This window comes from Rutilus rutilus (genome assembly GCF_951802725.1).
Source record: "Rutilus rutilus genome assembly, chromosome: 1".
NCBI classification, from domain to species: Eukaryota; Metazoa; Chordata; class Actinopteri; order Cypriniformes; family Leuciscidae; genus Rutilus; species Rutilus rutilus.
In genome coordinates, this window is record NC_140209.1 from 45,862,572 (window position 1) to 45,883,312 (window position 20,741).

At 37.6% G+C, this 20,741-nt stretch overlaps 1 protein-coding gene across 1 annotated transcript in view; it reads right to left on the bottom strand.

The window, feature by feature from the left end:
• Positions 1 to 20,741, bottom strand: part of grin2aa (glutamate receptor, ionotropic, N-methyl D-aspartate 2A, a) — a 156,434-nt gene that overhangs the window by 26,378 nt on the left and 109,315 nt on the right. The window contains exon 5 of the mRNA XM_084401231.1: positions 2,674 to 2,876. Coding sequence (XP_084257357.1) covers positions 2,674 to 2,876 — 203 coding nt within the window. The remainder of the gene's footprint in view (positions 1 to 2,673; positions 2,877 to 20,741) is intronic.

The window sequence follows — 20,741 nt, forward strand, 5'->3', positions numbered from 1 at the left end:
GTTGAATTCATTGTTGTGATAGCGCTGCGCAGTTTTACGTGTTCTAAACAATTGTTGTAAAAGTACATTCGAACATACCCACATCATTTGCCAAAATACTGATTAATCTTTATGTAAAACACATGCTATATTTATTTACATGGCCATAAACACAGACGTGATAAATAATGTCAATAAACTAAACACAAATCTAAAGCAATAATACTTCCCTTACATAAACATAACTATTACCGAATGCTACATTTGGAAAATATAAAATTAAGCATGCTTTGTCGACAGAACCAGCTGTCCACGCAGTACGAGCGTTTATATACTGTCTATGAGTACGAGCGGAAACCGAGGGTAACGCGGATATGACGCAATTGACTGGCGACTCCCAGCTCCCCCCTGCTCTAACGCCCTGTTTCCTTGGTTAAAATCACAATTTTCTTACGATTTAAAAATATTTGGAAACATTTGGGATATTGTAAGTAATCAACTTAACAAAATATATAACACTGGCCTTGAGATTTTGGGATATTTTAATGCAAAATTCTTACATATTGTACCTTTAATACTGTGCATATCACTGACAGATAAGCTTTCAAATAAATGGGAAATTCTCTATAGCTTTTACCATAAAACCTTTAGCTTTTGGTAATGTAATTTAAAGGTTGTTTATCAAACCACACAGAATTTAATCATAAAACAGAAGATAATAACAACTCTCTGATCTTGTTTACGTTAGGTTGAATCAGGGCAGAAGTTCCCGTTGGGTTTTCTGATGCACTGAAGTTAACAAATTCTAGTTTTGTTTACTGTGATTATGGCTAAGTAGTTAAGTTGGCTGAGTAATTTTGCTGATAAAAGCAAACAGATGAGGAACCAATAAAGTAAGGCTGAGGGAGAGACACACAGAGAAAGAGAGAGAGAGAGAGAGAGAGAGAGAGAGAGAGAGAGAGAGAGAGGCAGGTCTATCCTGCCAGTGTCTTTGCATGCCTCAGTAATTCCTGCCTCCTCCTCTTCCTCCAAATGGGCACAATGGATGCTTGAGTGGGAATTGTGCCGTTGGAGGAAAACAACAGAGAGCATTGGCCTGTTTGCAAGTGGACATGTGTGGAATCCATGTATTCTCTCGAGTGTTTGTGTGTGTGCGCTCAGTTCTTTGATGAGACTAATCTTCATGCATACAGAGCAGGCTATAGTGATCCTATGAGATCATATATTCTTCGCCCTATTTAGCAGTGTATGAAATCCAATAAAAGCCCCTGTGCATTTCTTTAAGGGACATGGGCAGTTCTCACAGTCTGCATTAATCATGGCTCACAGATCACATCAATTTTTATGACTGTGACCTTTTAAATACTTGTGTGCTCAAAAGTGTACACTACCTTTCAAAATTTGGGGGTATTAAATTAATACTTTTATTTATCAAGGATGCATTCATTTGATCAAAAGTGACAGTAAATACATCTGTAATGTTACAAAAGATTTTTTTTTTTATAAAAATTATTTTGAACTTTATATTCATCAGAGAAACGTAAAAAAAAGTATCACGGTTTCCACCAAAAATAATTAGTGGCACAATACAATAACAATAATAATAATTGTTTAAATAATTAAATGCACATTAAAAAGCAAATGAACACAAGAGACTTTCAAAATATTACAAAAATTTTACCGACCCCAAACTTTTAAGCAGTAGTATACTTTTTTTTTAAAACACCTTTATGTCTCTCTGACAATAAGCACCTAAGACTCAGTTTACACCTATAAAAATCAAATGTTTCTTCCAATCACACTTACACCCGACGTACTTGTTACATCATAAGAAAAATGGCATATATGCTAATATTAGTCTCTCTGTATTACTCTCTGTATCCAGATCAGATGGTGGACCTGCGCCTAGACACTCATCAACACGACAGCCATCAGCACTGATCCTCAACAAACCCGTCTCCATACTGGCGTGATGACTCCGATCTTCAACCAGATGGATCTGAATGTTACGATCCAATATTCCGACTTCTGATCTGTAATGCTGCCTGAATCATAATCATACTGTACTCGGTTGGTTCATTGGCCAGAGGAGAACTGGCCCCTCAACTGAGCCTGCTTTTTTCTCCATTCTGTCACCTGATGGAGTTTTGGTTCCTTGCCACTGTCACCTTTGGCTTTTTGGCTTGTTTAGTTGGAGACACTTAATATTCAACAATATTATTGATCTGCCTGCATTGACACCATTGTATGAGAACTGAACTGAGCTGGACGATTACATCACTGTTTTCTCCGGAGCGGCTACATATATAAATGAACTAAATTAATAACTTTTTTACAACAAAAATGAACCATCACTGAACTTACTTAAGCTGGACTATGACACTATTTTCTTCTAGATCTGCTGTACAGACGAAACAAACTTTGTTGCATTATTTTCCTGTTATCACTGTAAAGCTGCTTTAAAACAGTCTGTATTGTAAAAAGCACTATAGAAATAAAGGTGACTTGACTTGACTGATATATGTAGTCATGCAGTCAACAACACTCAACATATATCAAACACGCTTACATGCTTCTTTGCACCCCTCTAAGGCCAAAATGTCAAACATCCAACAGTTTGAGAGTGATTTTTTGAGGTGACATGAGTGATGGGAAAGGTGAGCATGAGGGGAGGTTAAGAAAAACAAGCCTCACTCTTTGATGTGTTTACGACAGGGCACAGAGTTTCTCATGCAGGTGCCCGTGAGGCGCTCCACATTCTCCACGATGACAAAGGGCTTCTCCTCTAGTGTTACAATGGTCAGGTGATTGTCGTCGGTCTCTGCATCGCCAAACGAGTTGAAGCGAGGCCACACCGGATATTTCAAGGTCAAACTCTGGTTCTCCCATTTGCCCATCTGGAAATAAATCAAAAAGAGGAGTTTCATATTCTTGCTTAATTATTTGTTTATTGCCATTATTGTTGTTTACTTGCAATATTGCCATGTATCAATACACACAATAATAACAGTGACAGAAAGAAAAAGAAAAAACGAATGAAAAAATAGGTGTTAATTATAATAAGAATCATTAAAAAAATAATCAAACTAAACATAAAATAAAATGAATTAAAAAAATATTTAAAAATTTGTTTGGCTGAATGTGGAATGAGTTTATTTTTCAAATTATAGTTGTGAAAGGGAAAGTCTGCTTCTGTCTTGACATCACCAGTGTCACAATAAGCACAGAGTTTGTCTGTCAGTCTTCTGTGGCTAGACTGTGATCACTAAGCCTGTATTTGCTGAGGATCCATCTCTGCTTTGTATCTTTCTCTCTGTCCCAGAGGGCAAGGTGTGTGGATAAAGCAATGCTTGAGAGCAAATCAGATCAGATCCACAGAGGCCAGCCCAACACATTCATCAAATAGTGCTACATAGTCCCCGTGTCTGAATATGCATCAATACACAAAAATAAAGACAGTGACAGGAAAAAGATAAATAAATAAAATAAAGATGACAGTCAATTTAAAAGATTCCAGTAGAATTCAAATTGAATTAACAATAAATAAATAAATAATAAAACAACATTATGAAAAGCTTGCACACATTCCTTGTATCCGAATATGCATACTTCTCTGCTAAACAGTTAGGGAAAAAGTTGTTCGTCAAATTAGTATAATGTACACAGGAGGCCAACAATACCAGGCTGATGCACAGATTGGTGCCACTCTGGGGAACAAGAAAACCCCCCTTTTGAACAAGAAAAGACGTTCAGTCATGATGTCAAGATACCAAGCAGATCTGCTGGAGTCTCAGTCAAATATCCATGGCTCAGATATACCAGACTTTCCTAAGTGTGCAAGGTCAGTGTACTGGAGAAAGATGAACAGTGATCTCACTAGCTGCAGTAGTGCTAACCAGTGTCAAAGCAGGAAATTTGGGTTAATGCTGTTAATCCTATCAGCGACCAACCGGAGACTGAGGACGTGTCTGACACCGTCACAATTCCCTTTATCAGCAGCACAGCCGCCGATTCAACCGCAACCTTATTAGAGTCAAAGCGCCTTTCTTTTTGAATTCCCCCCTCCAACTTTCTTCAACGCTTCTTGTTCTACTGTGTGAAAATTTCATTTCATTAATCTGTTTCATTTGGTTTGATGGTACATTTCTTTTGTCAAGCATTGTGGGAAAAAATGGCTCACCCAGCTTATCTGTCTCAGCTGAAGACAAAAGTAACTCCTAGCAGTTTCTGTCAGGCTTCCCAGCCTAAAAGAATGATTAATGAATTCAATGTTTTCAGAGTATTTTCTTTTCTGAAAATAAAAGGACATGACTCCTCTTGTATTGTCAGTCATTTACAGAGATGGCGTGCAAACATTTTAGTGACGCTGAAGTAAAGACGTGTAATATTCAGGCCCAATTCCCACTTTGTGTGTTGATAGTGATGCTTATGTCTCGCAGGACACATATGTTGCTGTACTTGCTGATGATGGAGCGATAGGCCACAAGCAACTGAATAATTCAGTGTGTTTTGGAAGGGTGAGCTGACGTCAGCAAGCCTACCAATGAAAACAGAGTGCAAATCCTAAGAACAACAGAATGCTGCCTTGAGTTGAAACTGCACAGAGCTATTAATTCTTAATGGAACAGGATTCAGAAATTGCTAAACCTAGCTCTTGCTGCTTTTTTCTTTCTTATCAAACTTCTTTCCACTGTCTCATGAGTAGTACACACACTCTCTCTCTTGCTTTCATTCTGCTCATTTCGGCCTCTGGCTCAGCTTTCTCTCCCTATTTTTCCTCTGTTATTTGGATTATATATGTTTGAGCATTTGTATTTGAAACTTTGTTGCCCTTGAAACACTTCAGCATACATTCATTACAAATGCGCACACATACCTATATTGTAAACATCCAGACATGGCACTCCTGGGTGCCTATCATACACTCGGCACAGCGCAACGCAAGTGTTTCTTTGTTTCAACCCGACGCAGTTAGCATTTTCACATCCTGAGCCATGTTGTTTAAATAGCAAATGCATTTGCGCCCATTTGTGCGCCCATGGGCATGCTGGTCTGAAAACGAGGTGTGTTCAGGCGCATTGTTAGCACATTGCTATTTTGAGGCAACAAAATATTTTTTTTGTAATTTAAATGGCACATTAGTAATATGCACCTATAGGCGGGTGCACAACGTGCATACACTCTGCTTATTACACACACACACAGGGACACAGCAGCACACAAACTAGCCAAATATTAAAAATAAAAGGATTACAATGTTTATTATTGTGTAAACAAAGATATGGTGGAATCCGGCTTGTCCCGTAGATGGTCTGCTTGCACGATTTAACCTCGCGCACGAGCAGATCCGTTATAACTGATGTCTTAAGACCTTTCAGTCTAGATATAAACAATATGTCAATATTCAAGCCAACAACACAAATGCGAGTGTGATATTGCTTTTATACAATTACTAAATAAACAAGAAGCGATTATTGAGGAACTTTTACATCCATTACACTTCATTTTAAACTTGCCGACTTTGAATAGAAAAAATTGTGTAGTAGATTGAATGCAATCAGAACATACTATACGTACCACAAATAGCTGCAAACCATACTGTGTGAAAACCATTTAGAATGTCCTTGCACTTGAAAAAGTAGTGAAAGGAAAGGGTTTTAAATATCCTACATAATGCATTTATGAGGCATTACAATCAAGCTGTGAAAGCTCTCTTTTGTGCGAAAGTTCTTTCCTTTTATGAACAGTGAATATTCTACAAACCATGCATAAACCAAGAAGACACTTAAACAGGAAGAGACTTGCAAAATGAGAGAGAGAAAGACAAAGAAATTGGATAAACTAAATTAATGAAGAAAGGCACTTGTGCTCCAGACACTAAGTAATGACAGTGTTTGAGCCACTCAAAATCTAATAAAACAACACAGGCAATGTAGCGCCTGTGATGAAAACAGTTGCATCCCGCTACTATGCGAAGTAAGCAGGCTGCGCCTATGCATTTCAATGACCTCATTAGATAAATATAATTAAAAGGGAACTTTGTGAAGCAATGGAGCAGACAATCCAAATTAAGATGCTTAATTTCCTCCTCATTGTATTACTGCTCTTAATAGAGAAGTAAGTTTGTTTTCTTATTTCATTTGAAATTACTATGTTCGTGTTTACTATGACAGTGAAATGAGGTTATTGTGGATACAGGCACACATTAACCAAGGGGTCCTCTGACTATTTAAGGGGCCCAAACAGTAGAAACTGTTAAAACTTACATCTTATGTCTTACATGTTCACATACAATTATCATATATATATATAAAATGGCATTGTAAGTATTTAAAGGACCCCTATTATGCAATTTTAAAGTAATGTTAATGTTGTTGTGGACTCTCCTACAACATGTTTACATGCATCAAAGGGAAAAAAACTGTTTAATTTCCTCATAATATACATTTGCACATCATCACATTTTCAATGATTCTCAAACGACTCATCAAATGAATCAATCTCTCTAAATCCCTCCTTTCCGTGATATACTCTGCTCTGATTGGCCAGACAGCTCAGTCTGTTGTGATTGGCATACCGTGTACAGCGCGTCGAAAACAAAACCACCCATTGCCATAACAACATCAGCTCTGCTTATCCTGAGGCTTCCTACACCGTAAACTAAACACAGTAACGAACAATGACGTCGATTTTACCATATCAATGGGAGCGCGAGTCCGATGATGAAACATTGGAAGAACTGTTATTCAACCCGAACCTCCATCGCAAGGACGACTCGAACAGGACGTTTCTCAGTGAAACACTACTCAGTTTGAGGTACATTATGAGATGTTGCAACTGTAATTCCTCACCATCAGCATTAACAAGTGCATGTCCATCAACAAACCGATTATTTTACTTGTACTAATTTATTTACTGAGTATTTTTCTAATATATTGCGGTGAACACGTGGAAACTGTATCAATAACAGTGCATGTATACATTAGCCGAGCTCTAGAGTGAATGATCTGATGTAACATAAACATTGGTAAAACAAATATTTCCTCAAAGTAGTGAGAACGACAGACAATCTGCATTATATAGACACAGTTATAGGTAATAGTGGCCCACAAACTGATTAGCAGAAGTTTTTCTGTAAGACAGTAATAACGTGAGTTAGCCAGTTAGCAGGAGACCTAACAGTTACACAATATAAAACTCAAAACTAAGTATTTTGAACACCATCTTAAAAGAGCAAGCAGTTTGCAAATCCTGCATTGAACTCCGAGATTTGAGAAGCAGTCGTCAGTGAAATAAAGGGAACACAGCAAAAAGTTTAGGATTATACTGCTGTGATATCGTGGTAAAGATGATTTTTAACCACTGATTCTTCACATGCTCGTCCTTGGGCAGTGAAAAAAAAAAAAAAAAAGGCTTTACCTTACATTATAGAGCACAGCGCCGTCTTCTCGACATAATGCTATCCAGTATCCACAGGAATCAGCTGCTGGTTTGAGGTTCAAGTTTTCCCTGGTGTCTGCGCGCGCAATAAGTGCAATATGGAGGGGGGGGGGGGGGGGTTAGGTCTTATTTTGGATCTCAAGGTACTGGATCAACCTCCGAGGGGGTTCAGATTCAAGATACCGACTGTCAGTCAGACCAGCTCCGAGGACTGGTCTGTCGTGATAGATCCACAAGCTCCTTAACTCCTCGTTCCCTTCTAACCCCATCACAGGAAGTTTACGAGATCCGCTTTTGGGGGAAAAGCGCATCGGTTCCGGACTCTTCCAGTCGGCCTAGCCTTATCCTTTCACACCTTCACTAAATGTATGGACGACCCTTGCTCCATTGAGACTTCAGGGGGTCCGTATCTTAAATTATATAGATGACTGGTTCATTTTAGCTCAGTCGAAAGAACTAGCAATTCAACATCGAGATGTTGTTTTGCGTCACCTGAGGTGCTTGGGGTTGAGACTCAATGTGAAGAAAAGTTCCTTAACTCCTCTTCAGAGGACTACGTTCCTGGGAGTAGAGTGGGACTCAGTCACGATGCGGGCACAATTGTCTCCTGCTCGTATAAATACTATCTTAAACACAATAAAGAGTATTAGGTTAGGCCACGCCATCACTGTCAAACACTTTCAAAGAGTTTTGGGTCTTATGGCTGCAGCTTCCACAGTAGTGCCTTTTGGTCTGCTCCATATGAGCAGTTTATTAATAAGCATAATATTAGCAATATGCTAATGATTTCATTGACTCAAGAGTAGACTCTTACTTTTGAAAGACAATAACTTTATATACAGTGCACTTTCAGATTTAAAACTTTGCAGGATGTTTTCATTCACTTAGCTTAGAGCTATGTTACACACTACATGAAAGGTCATTTTCAAAAATCCATAATAGAGGCCCTTTAAATTACTTGCAAAAAGGGGGTAAAAACAGGGGCGATTCCAGGATTTTATAAATGGGGGGGCACAGGGGGGACCAAGAACCAGTAAGGGGGGGCCCCATGGGAAATCAGAAAATTCAACTGGAAATAAATACTTGTTTAGAAAACATTAAGCACGATTTCAAAAATATTTGCAATGCCCTGTGCCCTAATATAGATGCTATGAAATGTGGCACTGCATTCATTGGACCACACAGTTTTGTTCTAATAAATAAAAAACAAAAAAGACTCTGTCCTCTTTTCATTCTCAACTCAGGAACAGGTGAGACTCTTATCAATTAAACAATGAATAACTATGACAACTAAGGAAACAGGAAAAGGGAAGCTAGGCAAAATGGAACAGAAAGGACTTCAAACCAAGAGTCCCAAAATACATATAGACCAAAACCATGACAATGTTAAAGTCCATCTCTTGAAAATGCAGGGCAGTTCTTTCGCCAAGCAGAAGTGTGATATATTGAACTTTGTTTTACTAACTGTCAGACAGGGTGCGGCACTTTTTCTTTCTGCTGTCAAATATCGGAGCATCTGGCAGCTAATGAACAGTTGACATATCACCAAATGTTTGTAAAAACAGTCAATTTTCTGTTCACTCAAACAGACATGGTTATCTGTGATTATGTGTCTGTTTTGCTGATAAGACTGTCCCCGAGTGTTTATAGTTCCACCCACTATGAACACCTTCAGGAACACACACAAGAAATATGTAGTTTATGAGGAGACAGAGCTACATAAAAATCCTGATTCTTTTATTTTACTAAAGGCAATTGAAATAAATGTATCAAAAAATTTAATTAATATAATATTTTTATTATCAAAATTTAAAATAATGTTAAACGATCCATTGATACATTTTATAAAATAATTATCTATAATTCTAATATTATTATTAATGAACTAATTTAAAAAATGTAATATTTGTTAATAAAATTAATGTATCCCGGTCTCCTCACAAACTACATATTTATACCAAATATATATATATATATATATAAAATAAAATGTAAAAAAAAAAAAAATAGGAACAGGCTATTGCCAGTGAATTCAAGTACTTGTATACTTAACACTGTATGTATCGATCTGCACCACTGACCCACACTGCATGCATGCCCTCAACTGGTTTCCAAACTGCATGCTATAACCTTCACTGGGAACTATTTATTAGATGCTGGATGACTAGAAAAGTCATTAGCACTTTACCACAGGGATGGGAAATTAGCATTTTAATTGTTTGCGCGCTGTGCATTTCCATGGTCACGGTGCAAATAGATTTTGTGCTTGTAGATCTCAACCTGCTTCTATTCCAATCAAATTCTCCCCCCTTCAGGAGTGATTACATGAGTGCCACACAATATCGGAGGGCTCTGGCTTCACCTTCAGGCCCCATGAGGATGAGGAAGGCTTGTGACAAGCCTTCATAGATGCTCTGCCCTCAAAAGCGACAGAGAGGAATTGAATTGAATGAGAACGCCTTCGCCAGATAAAAACAGTATAATGTACATCCTGGAGGCTTGCTTGCAGAGAGCTATTAAGATAAAATGCTCCATGTCTAATTCGGTTGAGGAGGTATAATTAATGACTCCTGTGCAGAGGGGAGGGGCTGTGTGCATATAAGCGCTAACCAAATAGCTAGCTTGAAAGCGGCTGACACTCAGCAACGCGTCTGCTGCTGCCCACTCAAAATTCCACATTGGTAGAGCTGCAGCTTGCCGCAGAGTATTGACCTTGGATACTTCACTCTATATATTTCTACAAGCATCATGTATTACCAGGGCCAAAAGACGCATAAATGAATTACGATGTGGGTACTGAGTGCTGATGTGGGAGTCATACCCAGAGGGTTGATTAATTGTTCATATCAGTGCTTCAGAACATTGGAGTATTTGACAAAAATGTAATTCTGTTCACTGACATGCTCTTGGTACAGTGATGGACACAGATACCCATGAGACTATGAGAATATTCTCCAACTTTCTTAAAGGAGCAGTATACCTAAAAATGAAAATTCAATCTCATGACATTCCAAGATTTTCTTTTTTTTTTACCAGAGCACAAAAGAAGACATTTTGAAAAATATACTGTTCATTCTTGTCAAAAAATATTCTAAGTCTTCTGAAACCATATGATAGTTTTGTGTGAGAAACAGACCAAATATTTATAAACACTTTTGCTAATTTTGGTTATTTTATATACATATGTAGTTTGTGAGGGGACAGTTACATTAAAAACTATATTGAAAACTTTATATTCACTATATTAAAATAAATAATACAGTAAATTATATATAATAATAATAATTTAAATTAAATTAAATAATGAAATAAAACAAAAAATACTGAACACAGAAGTGAATAATAATTTCAACCATTCAGTTACAACTTAGACATTGGCAATCTGTTGTTACAGATTGAGATTCTGAAGACTTTGATTATAGCAGATTGGTCATATGGACTACTTTTGTGATGCTTTTATGGTACTTTTCTGTCCTTTTTTAAACTTGAAAGCCTTAGTTCCCATTCACTCCCACTCTGCATGGAATAAAAAAGACCAGCACATTCTTCAAAATTATGGTAATCATTGTGTTCCACAGACGTAATAAAGTCATACAGAACCAACGAGTGTGAGTAAATGACGGCAGCTTGTTTGTTATGAGTATTTGAATGGCCAGCAATTAAAGAGAGGGAAGAAACACTCATACGTTTATGTGGTGCACACTGTTCAGCCCATTAAGAGAGCAAATATATTCTCTTTTGTTTGTCAAACTGTGGAATCAATCAGTCAAGTCAAGTCTGGGTTTTCTGTGTGGGTGGCAGTTGTTCTTATATTGAAGTCCCATGTGGATCCATGATCCAGCATTCAGCCAACATGAGACAGCGACAACAGATTCTCTGGCTGCCAATCAAAGCTGGGGCAGAGTTTAATCATGAAGGCTGAAGCTGTAATTAGCTCCAGAAAACCAAACTCCTCCGTAACATCTTAAGAGGATGGATCTGCTTTAAGTGTGAGGCGTTTATTATTTATAGTTCAATGATGGTAGAGGAGAGCTGGACTGAGTAGTATGGGATTTCTGCCTGACTGAGACATAAAGATGGGAAAGAGAGAGAGAGTTAAAGCAAGATAAACAGAGGAATAAAAGACAACAGGGCTCCAATGTGCGTCATGAGGTGCTGCTGCGCAGTCGTTTTCATCACAGCCTCTGGTCACGATTTACAGTGACCCACTCTTTGATTAAAAGCAGCGACGCTGTCTGATGAACTGCCTCTCGGCCACAGTTTTGCCACAGCATCACCCATACTGCCTGCACAATGACCTGCTCAGTTTAGACGTCATTTGAGTCTATTTACTGACACTTGAGCCTGGGCAATCCATTCGGGTTATGCTTCATCTCGCGCCAGGCAGCTAAAGCCAGATGGGAATTTAGTTTTCCTTAAGGATTTTAGGCAAAATTGTGTTTCAAAGATGTACTTTGTGATTTTAATTCCACATGGATCGAATACATTTATGTCTTTCTCGCACAACCTCGGGTAAAAATCACAGAGAAAAATACCAACTGTTTTTCAGTAACTTGGAGGCCCTTTGAAGAAGGGAATTCCATCCGGATAAAAACTCATTGTCATTGTGGTATATTACTCCTTCACATTGCTTCTCTTCATTAATTTTGACCTTTGTCAAATACCTTGAATTCTAAATTAGATGCTGCTCTGTCTGGTGCACCTTCGTTATGAATTCAGACCTTTTGCCCAATCCGTCCAAATCAGTACATGAAATCAAAGACACCCCATCTTAATAATATTCCCAGCTAAATTTAAGTTCCAAATCACATCCAAAATAGTGCTTAAATTAATAGTTCACATACAAAAAAAGAAAACGCTTAAATGAATAGTTCACCTTAAAATTTAAATTCATTATTTACTCGCCATAAAATTGTTTTGAACACATATGACATATGGAATAAAATATAGATATTGTGGCCATAAATTAAGAATTTGTTCCAATAGGCCAGATATTATCCATTAAGTTTATGGATATTTTCTCTGACCCTAAGGCCATGAGTCCACCAAACTGTTTTTTTTTTTTTTTCAGTGGCTACCGTATTTTTCCAATTGTTTTCAATGGTTCCAATTGTTTTTTTACTGGTCGCCGAGAGTTGAAAAATGTTGAACTCTGGTAAAACGTCCAACTTTGGCTCATCACTGTCACTTTTTACACAACCGTCCAATCATAGTGGAAGAGGGGCAGGACAAATACCACACCGATCAACAGCACATTCTGCTTGTACAACGTCAACAGATGACAACAAGTATAATAACGGTACAAAATCATTTAAAATAAGAGCCAGAGCAAATACTTTACATTGTATCGACATTTTTATATAGAAACAGTACAGAAACAAACTATCTGTGAAATGAGACACAAATAAAACTTCTGGGGACATTCAGTATCATAGCAAAGCATCTCAACCGAAAAAAACACTGCGGTGCCGAATCACTCTCAAGCTCCCACAGCCAGGCGTTTTCAGCAGGGTGCCTACCGCCTAGTCTTTACAGCTGGCTAAAAAACGCTTTGGTGGACACACAGCCTAAAACACAACAATCCATGATTCAAAATACAGGTAAACCACCTGTGAAAAATCAATATACATTATTTTTTTTTCATATTAACAACATTAGGCCTTATTTTTATTTTTTATTTTTTTACAGTGTATTGAATTGTGGGCACAACTTATATATATATATATAAAAAAATCTTTGTTTTAGTTACATAGTGGCCACATTTGACTAATTAATTCCCTCATTTTAGTTATATCATGCCCACATTGTACTTATTCATTCCATCATTTTAATTTAGTTAAATCGTGGCCACAATTGAACTAAAACAAGGAAATCAATAGGTACAACGTTGCCACAATTTGGGGAATGGAATAAGAAGTCGTGGGAATGAATACTTAATTCTTTTTTTTTTTTTTTTAGCATGTGTGGGGCTGCATATTTATGAGAGTTCATGAGAGAAGTAACACTGCAAGTAACATGTGTATGAATCATTCATTTGAGTAAATTAATTGTTTGATCCAGTTCCTGTATCTTGTCTGAATGATTAATTCACAAATCTGACTGATTTGGGCTGGGTTTCCCGATAACGTTGTCTCTACGATGACCCGTAAGGTATAACTTAACTAAAGGTATACCATTACTAGGCGTGTTCCCCAAACTATACCTAGAAAGCTGCTTAAGATATACTTTCTTACGTGCGACGTTACCCAGTGCTGTCCGTGGCGATGGTGCTGAATTGGTTGATATCGATGGCTCGAGAATCAATTATTCTCTTGTCCAGGCGCTGTTTCACTGCTTTATGCTAGAAAGTGGTGTTCTTTATAAAAGAAGCACTTCAGAAATAGTTGAAATTACATTTATTAGGACTATTGGATATTATAAAAAATAATCCAAACTACAGGGTGGGCCATTTATATTGATACACCGTAATAACATGGGAATGGTTGGTGATATTAAAGTCCTGTTTGTGGCACATTAGTATATGTGAGGGGGCAAACTCCTCAAGATGGGTGGTGACCATCACATATACTAATGTGCCACAAACAGGACTTTAATATCAGCAACCATTCCCATGTTATTACGGTGTATCCATATAAATGGCCCACCCTGTATAATAGCCTAGCCTACATATTTTACAATTGTAACATATATTGCTGCCATAAAAACCATTTCAAAAATTTTATGTGCTTTCATCTCTTTCCTATTTTTGTTCGCTGAGGTGGAGCTGCGATGAAACATTGTTCTTGTAAATACTTTCCAGCATTTCAGTAATACAAGTTTACATCTTACGTACGGTGCTCGGCAATGATCAAAAAGGATTTAAACAGTGGATTTTGAATCTCTTCTTGTAAACTCAGAGATGTGGATTCAGACGGCAATTAAATTCCCACACGACCTGTTTGTCAAAAAACAGTAGGTAATTTGGACAGGGAGTTTTACGCGGGTTGGGTGAGAAAAAACACTGATATTATGGATTCGGACGGCACTAAAATCACCGACTTACCCCTGTAAATGTTTAAAATACCGGACGAGCCCATGAGAAACAATATTAGCGTCCGAATAGAACTTAACTGACAGTAGCCTATGCTTTCACTGGCCTTTAAAAGTGCTCTTTTATTAAATTAATAATATAATATATAATAATAATATAATTAAAATTCTAACAACAATCAGTGTGATTGATAATTTTATTCTTTGCATGAAAACACTTGAATTAGCCTAAATGAACACTGTCTGGGTGTATTAAAACTTCAGAATTATATTCGTATAGACCTGCAACACTGATAAGGTAAAGCTAAGAGTGGTTCAGACCAACCTTCCGAACGTATGACTTACAGAAGGTATACTTAACTAAGAACGTTTCGGGAAACACGTATTAACGATAAGGTACAGCTTAAGGTGTAACTTAAAGGGATACTTCACCTCTGGAAAGATGAATGTGTATTTAAAATAGGTCATTTATGTAGAAGAAATGTGAAAGTATTTTTGAATTTGGAGCTCTCTAGACTAAGAAAAGCCAGAAAATGTATTTTTGGCTTATGTGGATGAAAGACAACAACTCCCAGAATGCACTTGCTTCACTGCCCTAGGAGGCCACTCCCAAGCCACGCCTACCAGTAAGAGAGCGCAGTTGAAAAAAACAAAGCTAGGCTACTAGCTAGTCTCCGTGATGAGTTTGCCCTGGATTTCGAGATCGCCCAAAATGTCCGGGATTCGGCTTTTGCGTTCTACAGTCGCCATTCATTATGTTTACTGTGGCGAGCAGGACGAGGCTGAGGGCCGCGGGAGAACGGCGCGAGGCCGGTGGTGTGATTACTGAGACGCACCGGTCTCGCATCTCTCACGGAGGAGCGGGAATTTTCTTAGCAATGTTAAAACGCACATCAACCGATCATTTGTTTAGCGTTCATGTAAACACTACATTCAGATTCACCAATTGGAATGAATTCAGTTAGATTGAAACAAAAGGTGTGCATGTAAACAATGTATGGCGACTGCAGAAAGCAAAAGCCGAATCCCGGACATTTTGGACGATCTCGACGGCCGGACATGTCCGGGAAAAAGAGGATGGTAACCCCTACTACTCAGCTTTCTCCTACTACTCAGTTTTCTCCACAGAACAAGAGCCTGTTAACTTAGCTTCCAAAGAAAGACGGCTGAACTATGTGTACATTCTGTGAGTGAGATCCCACCCTCTATGGGCGGGTTGAGAACATGCGGGACAGCCCCTACTACTGGCTGTAGTCTTTAGCCTCTGGCCAGAAAATCCTCCGATGACGCAATATGACGATTTTTGCGTCATCGGAGGATTTTTTCCAGATAAAAAATACATAAATCTCTCCTCTCAGGGGGATATGAGGGTGGAAAGCAAGGTAATTCGAAAATACTAGGTTTTCTACTAATACAAAGCTTAATGCTAAATCCTGAAGTATCCCTTTAAGAACGACGTAGCGTTAAGAAGGTTTCGGGAAACGGAGCCCTGAATTATATAACGCACAAGCCACATGAACCACTTTTATGATGCCTTTTTGTAATTTTGGAGTTTAGATACACACAGAGTACAAAGAAATCAAAATGCACTGTAAAAAAATTATATGATCAATAAGTTATGACAACATATGTTTATAGATTTCTTTAACTCATCATAAGTTAAGCAATTTTCAACTTTTTTTATAAGTTATACAAGATTAAACTAATTTGTTTAAGTCAGTTTAATGTAATTTAAGTTGAAATAACTTAAACAACCCAGTTGATTGTACTTTAAGGCAGCAACCTTTTTTTACAGTGTGGCTTTTGAAAGTCATGATGTTGAGTAAATGATGATAAGTTTAATTTCTGGGTAAACTATCTCTTTACATAATGACTGAGAAGCTACAGGAAAAATAAAAGCATAATCTCAGCCATTTAGTCTATAAACACAATCTGCCTAATACACTGAGCATTCAAACATATTAAACGATCCACCCTGCCATCAACTAAAAGTCCTGGTCCAGTTCAATGATGACTCAACGTTTTAATGAGCCCTGACCGAACAATATGAAAAGCACATTGGGGGAAGGGCTTGGGGGAGGTGTGTGTTTTAAATAAAACACAAAAAAAAAATAAAAAACACGGTGAAAAACGAGGGCTGTTTTTCAAGGTGACAGCAGTACAGGTTGAATGCTATAGTACAGCACTTGTATTCTCCCACTCTCTCTGGGTGAAAAAGATGGAGAAGAAGAATGGAAGCAGGACATCAGCTTATTTCTTGCTACCATAGTCCACGGCTTAGCGGCCAGACCAATTCACCGCAGGTCTCGGGTAGGTCACGCAGATAGGAGGATTACTTTAAGAGGGCCGACATTCCATTACTCTGTCGGACAATAGTATCAAAATAATCAACGATACCCAGATTTATGGGCAATATCAAGAGGCCGCTCCTGAGCAGAGATGAGTAGGACAGAGTTGACCCCCCAGAAAGGATTCCTGACGGGAAGCTTCGGCCCCCGAGTAAATTACACAACACAAGCAATTTGCCACACGGCCGACGAGGCCGGGAGCGAAGGGAGCGAGGGGGAGAACGAAAGTGACAGACAAAGACAGAATGGAAAGGCTTTCTGCCTAATTTTCAAGGAGATGAAGGGCACTTGTGCATCATTTCAGCTCATCAGTAGTCAAAAACACCACTGTTGCCTTTCCCTAATGCCTTGCACCATTCTTAAAACATTCAGATCCACTCCAAAATAAAAGCCATTTGTGTAAACCATTATTCACAAGAAGAAAGCTGAATGAAATCTCTTCTTAGGGGACTCACGCATGCGGTGAATTCTAATGTTTTTATTTTGAACACGGCTTCTCCCCATACAGACAGGCAGAAAGCTGTGTGGTGAAACCGCCGCTCACACCCGACCCGCGTATGCCACCGAAAAGTTTGTGCTCATTCTTCTCGTCTTGTTTGCTAAGGCAGATAGCTCATGGTGACACCAATAATTACACAGTATGGAAAAGCCACACTAGGATCGCGTTTCACCTCTCCATAGGATCACATGCTTGACTTACAGATACAGATGAGTATCGGAAAACATCTAGCATACTTCTCTCGAGACATTAAGGAATAGAACAAAGATATTCCATCAGTGTTTTTGTGAAAAAAACAATGTTTTTATTAATTAATGTCACATTAAATTGATCAAAAGGGACAGTAAAAACATTCATGATATTACAAAAGAATTATATTTCAAATCAGTGCTGTTCTTTGAACTTTCTATTCATTAACTCTTTCCCCGCCAGTGTTTTTGAAAAAAGTTGCCAGACAGCGGCAGCATTTTTTATCATTTTTTTTTTACAAAAGTTTCATAGCCCCCACCCAGAACATTTTGTTGTATAAATATCTGAACATGCAATATATAAAAAAAAAAAAAAAAAATTGTTTATATATTATATGGTTTTCTTTTTCTTTTTTTTTTCTTTTTTATCAACACTTGAACATGGGTGAGTTTCATGAAAAAGCAACATTTCGAGCAAAATCTTGTTTTTGTCAAAGACTACATCTGGATCAGATTCAGAACGATGATCAAAACATAGATGGAGTAGATCGAGTCCATCTTCACAGTCCTATACCTCGCCCTGGGTCGACATTTCATTCGGTAACGTTAGGCAGTTTTGATTTATATGCTGTTTAATGTTGATGATCGCATTATTCACATGTGCATCTGCTTACATATGCCATGGCTTGTTTCTGCTTCTTCTTCACATGTCTTTTGATCTGGAGATTCAGTACTCTTTCAGAGGTTGTATAATAACGGTGAAAACATTTTATTTATTTATTACATTTATTTTGGGATATTTTTAAAGCTGTAATTATAATGGTGATGGCTTTGGAAAGTATTTAAAAAATAACAGAACAATAATAGGTCTGCTGAAAAAACAAGGTCAATTAAATTTTGAAGAATGCACCTTCATATTTTACTGTTTTGTTATATAAACCCCCTGTGGTGAAAATCAAGTTTTTAATGTTGTTTATATGTCTATGTGGTGTTTTTAATATGCTTTAAGACAAACCATGTGCAAATTCATAAGTCAACATCATTGCTGAGTATTTTCTCCTTAAAACTGCAGTGAACTGCAGTGAACCAAAGACAGATTTAAAAACGCAGTTTGAAATCACCCTTGTTCTCTGTCACAAGCATGTTGTAACCAACCACGTCAGCATATCATTACTATGCTGTGAAGCAGTGGAGTCTCAAGAGAAGCCAGGTTATCCCGGTATATGTTTCTGCTGATATGAACAATCGGGTATATTTAGCAATATAGCGGGTGAATTATGTATATAATGTGTATTACGGTGTTATGGTGGTGAACTATACACCTTTCTCCACTGACGTTCTGAGTTGTTCAAAGCATTTCTAAGCAGGGCTCTGAACCGGTTCAAGGAACGAAAACGAAAACCGGAAACAAACGAAATTTTAACAGGAACAAAAACGAAAACGAAAACAAAATCAATTTTAATCGTTCTGAACAGAAACGTTTATTTAAAATGACTATTAACCGGTTAATAACGTTATTTTATCGTTCTCTTTAATATTTTAATTTGCCATTGACCAATCATGAATTTAGTCAAAGCGTGACGTTGACGCATTAACGAGTGACGTTGACGAGTGAAATGCCCGCGCAGCAGTCATCGGCAGACAATCTCTTCGGCATAGGCTATTCAAGAGAAGCACACCTTAAGAGGAGTGAGTGTACTTTTAAGTCTACTGGGCAAGTGTTGCTCTCACTAACCCAGATTTGTACAAACTTGCTATGAATGTAATTGCACTACCGCGCCCACGGTAACGCAAGTCAGCGTAGATTGCGCATTTTCATGCCTCAAGTAGCCTACATTCTTTCCTCATTGAGTAGGTCTTCAATGAATGCACAGGTATTGGAGGACATTATTTTCGTACGTTTAAACAAGCTAGCCTACGGACTTTAAGCTCAAGTAGTTTATGGATTTCGTATAAGTACTAGCAAGTATCGCACATTTTTTCTATAGTCTTTCAGGTAGCCAAAAACAGGACAGGTCAAATGTTTTCTTTATAGACTTTTAATGCTTTGTATTAAAAATAGAAAATGTGTTGTAGTTTTACAATGTTATTGCATTAAATGATCGTGCTTTATTAGCAGACTGAAATTGGTTAACGTTATGTGATGCAAGGATGTGTTGCGCAGTGTTTGCTTTGAAATTAGCAGTTGACGGTGCATTAAAAGAGCAATGATCGTCCAGTTTATATAGGCCTACTTTTTATTCATGTAATTTCTAAAACAATTCGTGTTGCAATATATATATATATGTGTGTGTGTGTGTGTACAAATAATTGTATCACTCTTCTGAAAAGAATTAGGCATAAGAGTGCCAATTTCGATTGTCTAACGGTCCAGTAAAACAGGTCAATATTTTTCCAGCTGTTTATGCTTTGTAATTAATACAGGTATTTCTGTAATGGTTTTAACAATGTTATGAAATAAATGTTCAAGTTTAATTATCATGTGTTATCTTATTTTTGAGTGAAAATTAGTCTTATTTATACATATTGTTTAAAATATAGGCTAAATTAAAATAACGTTATTAACCGGTATTTTATCTAATCAAACCGGTTTCGGAACGGTAATGTTTAACGAGGAACGCAAAAACGGAAACGTTAAAATATTGATTCTGCTCGGAGTGAACCAATTGAATTTTTTTTTCGTTTTTAAGCCCTGTTTCTAAGGATTCTGATTGTTAGAAGACTGAGATTGCGAACGGGAACGTGGTTTGTGTAACATTAGCAACACATTATTAGCTGTTTGATAACGTAGTCAAGCAAAAGACTAATCCAATTAATTATTTAATTATTTCCACTTCTTCTGAAGAATCCGTTTCTGGTTCAAACATATGTGGCTGAATTAAACCAGTATTTCCACTTGCCATTGTGCAGCGTTTACTACAGTTGAGCGAGTGGATCAGGTATAGAGTGGTGCAGCCAGGTATGACGTCACTTTGTAGGCATTTAGCATCACACTGGTTCCCTTGACAAAAACCCAATAGGATTTTCCCATTGGCTTTTGGATTATCACTTAAAACAAGCTCTGTGATCAACAAAAGTTTATGATTTTTGCACGTTTTGTCCATCAAGATAATTTTCACAGATTATCACAACTTTTATGAATTTTGAAGCCTAAATGCAGTCTCCAGAAGTAAAAAGCTAAAAGTAACCTTTAAACAAACTGCACCACGATCCCACAAATTCAATTTTTCAATCTCTTTCAGTTTTTATCTAAAAACA